Raw genomic sequence first — 6901 nt, 5'->3', positions numbered from 1 at the left:
TTAAATTACGATATTTAATTTTTTATTTAATATATATAAAATAATATATATACGTTTTACCGGCGTTTTTCCGGTTTTATATAACGTAAATAATACTTATATATTTAATTATTTAAGTTTAATTTTAAAAACGTAAAAATTTATTAATAAATATTTCGATTAATTAAAAAATACATATTTAAATTTAAATTATATTATTAAAATAATAAAACTTTTATAAAAGTTTAATTTTAATTAATTAAAAAAATATTATAACTTTATATTATTAAACACGGTTATAAAAACCGTATATTTATTAAATATTTATTTATTTTATTACTTTTTTTATTATATTTTTATTTATAAAAATTATTTTACGTTTAATTAAAAAGAAAATTAATGGTTAAATATTTATAAAATCGAAATTTAGTTTATAAAGTTCCCGTTAAATTCGTAAAAATTCCATTAATTTTTAATTTTAAAAATAAAATAAATAAAAAGTTTTATTTATATATATACCGTATTTTTTATAATAAAAGTAATTAAAAGTTTTTCGCGTAATAACGTTATTATTTTTAAGTTTTTTAATTTCGTTTCGTAATTTAAATAATATAAAATAAAATAAATAATAATGCGTATATTTTTAATATAATTAATTTTTTAATATTTATATTAAGTCCGGTTTATTTATTAAATAAACGTATATATATAATTTTAATATATAACGGTAAATAATTATTATTTAAAAAAATAAGTTATAATATTTATTTATAATAACTTATTTATTAAATAATTATATATTATTACACGAAAATTAATGTTAAATATCGTTAATATTAAAATAAATATTATTAAATAATTATATATTATATTATTAAAAATATAATTAATTAAAAAAACATATTAATATATAAAAAAGTTATATATTAAAATTAATATAAAATTATCGAGCATTTAAAACTTAATATAATTTTAACGTTTATTAAATAAATTATTATTAAATAAAAACGTAAAATTTTTTTCGAAAAAAAAAAAAGAAAATTACGAATTTTAAAACTTTAAAAAATTATTACATTAATTTTAAAATATTATTTTAAATTTTTATATTAACTTTTATTATAAATATTTAAAAATTATTTATTTTATTAAAAAATATTTAAAATTAAAAAAACGTAAACTTAAGTTATTATTTAAAAGTAAAATTTCGAACGTAAAAAAAGTTTATTAAATATCGGTTTTTTTTTAAGTTAATAATTAAAAGTTTATAAAATCGAAATTAAACCCGTAAAATCCCCGCGAAAATTTTATTTATAATTAATTTTAAAAGTAAAATAAATAAAAAACTTCATTTATATATATATCGTATTTTCCATAAAAAAAATAATTAAAAACTTTTCGCGTAATAACGTTATTATTTTTTAATTTTTTAATTCCGTTTCGTAATAAAATTAATTATTATAATTTTTATTATTATTATTATTATTATTATAAAAAAGTTATAAAAATATAAAAAATAATATTTTTAATAAACTTAAAAAACGGTATTATATATTAGTAATAATATTTTAAAATAATTAAATTTATATTTAACGTAACTTTTATTAAATAAATACGTACTTAATTTTATTAATAATATTATTTTTTTTACGTTTTTTTTTTCCGTTTTCCGGTAAAAAAAATATAATATAAACCGTTACGATATATATTTAAAAATATAAATTATTAAATAAATTATAAAGATTTTATATTTAAATATAAAATATAAAACTTAATTTAACACGTTTAATATATTTTTAATAAAATTTTAAAATAATTATATAAATAACGGTTTTTTAACGTTAATATTAATTATTATTATTATTATTATTTTATTTAATAAAAAGAAAAAATTAAATTAAACACGTTAAATTAATAAATAACTTTTTTTAAAAATTAAGTATTAATTATAAAAAAAATAATATTAAAAATTTAAATAATAAATAAAAATATAAATAATAATTAATAAAAGTTATTTAATTTTTATTTAAATATTATTATATTTATAAACTTTTTTAAATATTATCGTATTTTACATTTAAATAAAACTTATTATTAAAATGAAATATATTTATTTTAAAATAAGTTAAAAATTTAATATAATAAATATCGATTTTTTTTAATTACTTTTTAAAAATTAAGTATTTAAAATAAAAGGTTTTATAATTTTAATACTTAATAATATTTATTTAAAAAAGAAAAAAAAATTCGAATATAAATAATTAAATAATTTACTTTTTTTTAAAAAGTTTATAATTTTTTTTATAATAAAATAATTAATTTTATTAACGTTAATTTACATTAAGTTTTAAATAATTACTTAAATATAATATTAAAATAAAAAAATTAACTAAATAAGTAAATTATAAAATTTAAATATTAACGTAAAATTAAAAAATAAAATAAAAAATAAATAACATATAATATATACTTAATAAAAAATAAAAATAAATTATATTTTTCTTTAAGTTTAATAAATATTTATTTATATAACGTTTATTTTATTTTTTCCTTTATTAATAAGCCGTAAAATTTAATAATAAAAATTAATATTATTTTTTCGTTTTAATTTATTAAATTAAAAACTTTATAAAATAAAAAATATTTTTATTTATAATAAATATATATTTATTTAAATATTAAAAATATTATTATTAAATATTAATAACGTTTTATAAACTATAAAACATAATATAAATTCCATATATACTACTTATTTATACAATGTACATTTTAATACATTAATTAAATTAACAGGTTAGCGGATACGGGCTTATGGTTCACCTTATTTAACGATATTACGTTAATTCGACAACAGCGAACCATGAGAACAAATCCGCCAACCCGCTAATTCAATTAATGTACTGAAATATAACGCTGTGACCCACTGTAAGATTCAGGGCACCGTGTGGAATATGTATTAGACTGTACGTTACTACACTATATTATACTATATACATTTCAATACATTAATTGAATTGGCGGGTTGGCGGATACGGCCTTATGGTCCACCCTCGATACTAAGGCTTATTATTTTAATAGGTACGGATCTTAACGTATTAATAAATATAGTAAATATGGGTAGGTACCTAGGTATGTACAATACCTACGTACCTACCTAGTAGCCAACTGGAGGTGTTTGCAAACCCACTACGCTCAAGTCTTCATCTTCAGTGGATTCCGAAAAAGATACACGGACACGCTTTGCGGGACCGTACTCATTATGGTCGACTCTCTTTCTCTTAGACTCGAACTCTCCTAGAAGAGCCGGGTGCTTTTTTCGCCTTGGACCGGGACAAGTCAAGTTCTGGAGTAGAGCCGACAGGAACCCCCCATCCGCCTTAGCTTCATTTCTATCAATTCGCTTTCCATCCTGTAAAGAATACTCGCTAAATTGATCAAAGTCACTCCAGGACCATATTTCAATTTTCTTATTAGGGACGCGCCTAGCATCAATGTAATCAACAATGTTGACTAGAACCTTCTTTAGTTCTCGTCTACATTCGGCGATAGTATTTTGCGATGCAACACCGATCTCTTGACACATATTTTGGTAGATTTCAAGCTTCTCTTGGTCACTTAGCGAGTCGTTGCTGAGCTCGGGGATGGTCTTTAACGTTGTGTTGCTGGGTTGTGAGGAATAAAGAAACTTCAACTCGTCGCGAATCGCTTTGGTTCGTTCTTTCCGATACGTTTGAGAGCCAGAAACTATACCCTGGGAAGAAGCGAAGCGGCTAAATTCATCGTCAAAGGAGGCTTTATTATCCGGCTCGAAGTCGGGGAATTGGTCGAAGTAAGATTGTGACGCTGGTGGCATGAAGGCTACATCATCTTCGATCTTGACGATGGCCAGGCTGTGACCTCTCAGGTTTCCCGAGGTTATGGATGGGGTATTCGGCAGGTCATCTTCTTCGTCTTCTATGCTGTCTTGGTCGTCTTGGTCCTTAGAAATAGCATCGCCAACGAATGTCAAAGCGTCGTTGTACGTATCAAACCCTTTAAACGCAGCACCCGAAAACTTAGAGACCTGTTCTTCACATTCTTCCCAAGTGTTGTATATTCCGGGCTGTCTGCCGGCTCGTACAGCATAATATTTGGGCTTCTTGCGCTTATTAGCCATCCCGTCTGTTTCCAATGATTATCTAGGTAGGTACTTGAAAGTTTATAATGGTTTGTCTTCAACCAATAAACTAAACACGTCAACGCGTTTCATTGTAGTACGCAGATAAGGAAAATATTTCTTTTAGATTATTGGTATGTGAATATTATGAACTAGGGTATATTTCAATAACCTAGTAGATACATAAAATAAACAGACGTTGGCAATCGCAATTTCTAATTACTTGTAATCCGAAAACGTCAAAAATTAAGAGTTCGCGTTGCTTGCGAACCTTGGGAAATAATTCGACCCCGTTCGTTTATATGTTCAAACAACTAGGTAAGTATCTACCTAAACACCGGTTTAATGAAGATGCTTGAAGCGCATCAACCTCTGCGGCCAGATTCCTTGTTTCCCAGGCGACAGAATGCCGTTAGGGTCTAACGATTCCTGAAAAAAAAAATACAAGTTAGGTACCTATTTTATCAAAAGTTCATCCGTCGTAGAAGGCAGACTTACCTTCAATGTCTCGACGAAACGTCGGTAAGCATGATTGTTGAAATCGAACAGATCAGCGTTCAAGTCTATCGAGTATCAGTCTATTCCATTGGGTGGAGTGGGAATCAAGCATCCAAGTACAATATCAACCTACCCATGTGGTTTATATGTGCTCTATACTTCGCAAAACCTCGCTTGCTACCTTGCTCGAAAAGGTTGTTGAAGACTTTATCTACGCCGACTCTTTGCTTTTCGCTGGTCTTGTCAAAGCAAAGCATGGTAACAAATATGGCATACCTCTCGTGCATGAAGAAGTCGCACAGAAAATCGAAGCCTTGTTCAGCGCAGATTCCCTTAGCCGTCCTCGCCCATTCTAGTACGGTCTTGCCATCCAGGGGCAAGATAGGGGAATATGCCCCGTGTGCCCCAACCGAGTCGTTGCGGAGGTTATAATAGTTCACCATTGGTATGTTCCACATGCTGGGGATTCCCACTCTAATTCCACCATAGACTGGATCAACAGCTGTTGCTTCAAGAAGTCCACCATTTTCGTTGGTGAATAACGTATGGCGAAGACGACCGACAGGGGCATCCTTGGCCACCACTCGCTGGACCTCTTCGAATTGAGCCTTGATGAGGTCCGTCGGTCCGTAAAGCCCGAATTTCACGGTCCAGATACCAGCATCTAGATCTTGCTGCATCTCTTTCAGCCTCCAGTCTGGGATCGGGCCCTCTCCTTCCCACCACTCCGAGTGTTTGCCAAACATGGTAGCCCATTCCGCGATGTAAAAGACGTATACCATGTATGGTAAGGTGCCGTTACGTCGAAGTTCTCCGAAAACATCGGTTATGATTTCGATGTGCTCAAATTCCGGGACATCAAAAGAACATGCCATGTATGCCTGCGGTTGCGGCGTTAAGTTGATGCCCATCTTAGTTACTATTCCGAGATTGCTCTGTATGAAGAGCCCGTCGATCGTCGGACCAAATGTCAGCTTCGTTATATGCGCCGACGGCGAATTGGACATGGCAAATTGACCCGTGCGAACAACATCGCCGTCCGCAAGAACAACTTCCATACCGGCCACGTTTTCGTGATGTACTCCGGTTGGAATGAACCCCATACCTCTATCAAGCGTCTACAGTTGTTAATTCAAACCCCCCTTTTTCTGTCAGAGGCGGATACCCACGTTACCGATGACACTTCCCCATCCGAGAGATGCCGTGCTCGGCCAGACTTTGAGTTTGTTTTTCGCGCAATATTCGTACAGGTCTCCAAAGGTTACTCCGGGCTCAACTACTGCGTAGCTGAATTTTTCGTTCACCTCTAGGATTTTGTTCATCCGATGCAGGTCTAGAGCAATACACCCAGGAACGCGCGGTGCTGGTCCTCCATAGCTTTTTAATTTTTGTTTTTAGCCTTATCCATATAATAGATTAGAACTAACAATACCCTAGATTTTTTCCTCTTGACTTTAAAAGAGAGTCAGTAATTTCTTCTGTGGAATAGTTGAGGAGAGGTTGCACATTTTCAGGATTCATGGGGGTAACAACCTTGGAACCCTCTATTCAGCTTGACTATAGGGCTGTCGCGACCGAGACCGAAAAGAGAGGGAGAGAAGTCTTGAGAATACATACGAATGTCCAAACTGGGATTCTGTAGTCATTTACAACCTTCAATACAGCTTGAAGTTCCGGCACCGAAGATGGACTATACGAAGAGTTAGTCATTTATTTATCGATTAGCTGTGCCCTACAAGGGACTCATTTACCAGAGTGCAGCACTCGGCACACTTCTCCTATGTCCAGACTCGGGGATCTCGTAGGGATCGACATAATCCCTTAAGTCCTGTCCGCTAAAAACAGCATCCTTTCCTAGAGCATTGATAAGTTGTCCCAGAGCTGAGGTGAATTCTTCTTTGGACACGTCTGGTGGTAAGACAGTTTCGATTTCCTCAAAGAGTGGCTTCGAAAAAGCTTCTTCATGAGCCGTTTGGTATAGGGGATCTGAGTATTTGAGCCGCAAAGTGGTGGCCATGTCGTTTGAATTTCACGTAAGGGACCTCGGGAATCTCTACGCCAAAGAGAGAGGGAAACGAACAAGCATCACAACTGAGGAGAGAGCTTCTCTTTTAACCTCGGCGTACAAGCCGCTTAACTCTCGTAACCGTCATGCTTAATGTGCGGAGATAATGATGATGGCCCACTAGAACAAGGGGTAATTCTCTATATACCTAGGCATGGATATACCCGTTTAACTTTCCCGACACGAATTCGGCAGTTGTGGGC

The 6901-nt window shown here is 30.7% G+C and overlaps 1 protein-coding gene across 1 annotated transcript; it reads right to left on the bottom strand.

Annotated features, from left to right (window-relative positions):
• Positions 1–4477: 4477 nt before the first annotated feature.
• Positions 4478–6650, bottom strand: GGS22DRAFT_193672 (putative vanilly-alcohol oxidase; the record flags this gene model as incomplete). Its single annotated transcript, XM_047965409.1, has 7 exons — positions 4478–4564; positions 4634–4698; positions 4767–5751; positions 5803–6010; positions 6066–6085; positions 6251–6323; positions 6385–6650. The coding sequence occupies 7 exons, from the start codon at positions 6648–6650 to the stop codon at positions 4478–4480; spliced, it is 1704 nt and encodes a 567-aa protein (XP_047813916.1).
• Positions 6651–6901: the final 251 nt, after the last annotated feature.

The sequence above is a fragment of the Annulohypoxylon maeteangense genome (genome assembly GCF_022496945.1).
Source record: "Annulohypoxylon maeteangense strain CBS 123835 unplaced genomic scaffold GGS22scaffold_32, whole genome shotgun sequence".
In the NCBI taxonomy this organism is placed as follows: Eukaryota; Fungi; Ascomycota; class Sordariomycetes; order Xylariales; family Hypoxylaceae; genus Annulohypoxylon; species Annulohypoxylon maeteangense.
This window is presented reverse-complemented; position numbering and strand designations above follow the sequence as displayed.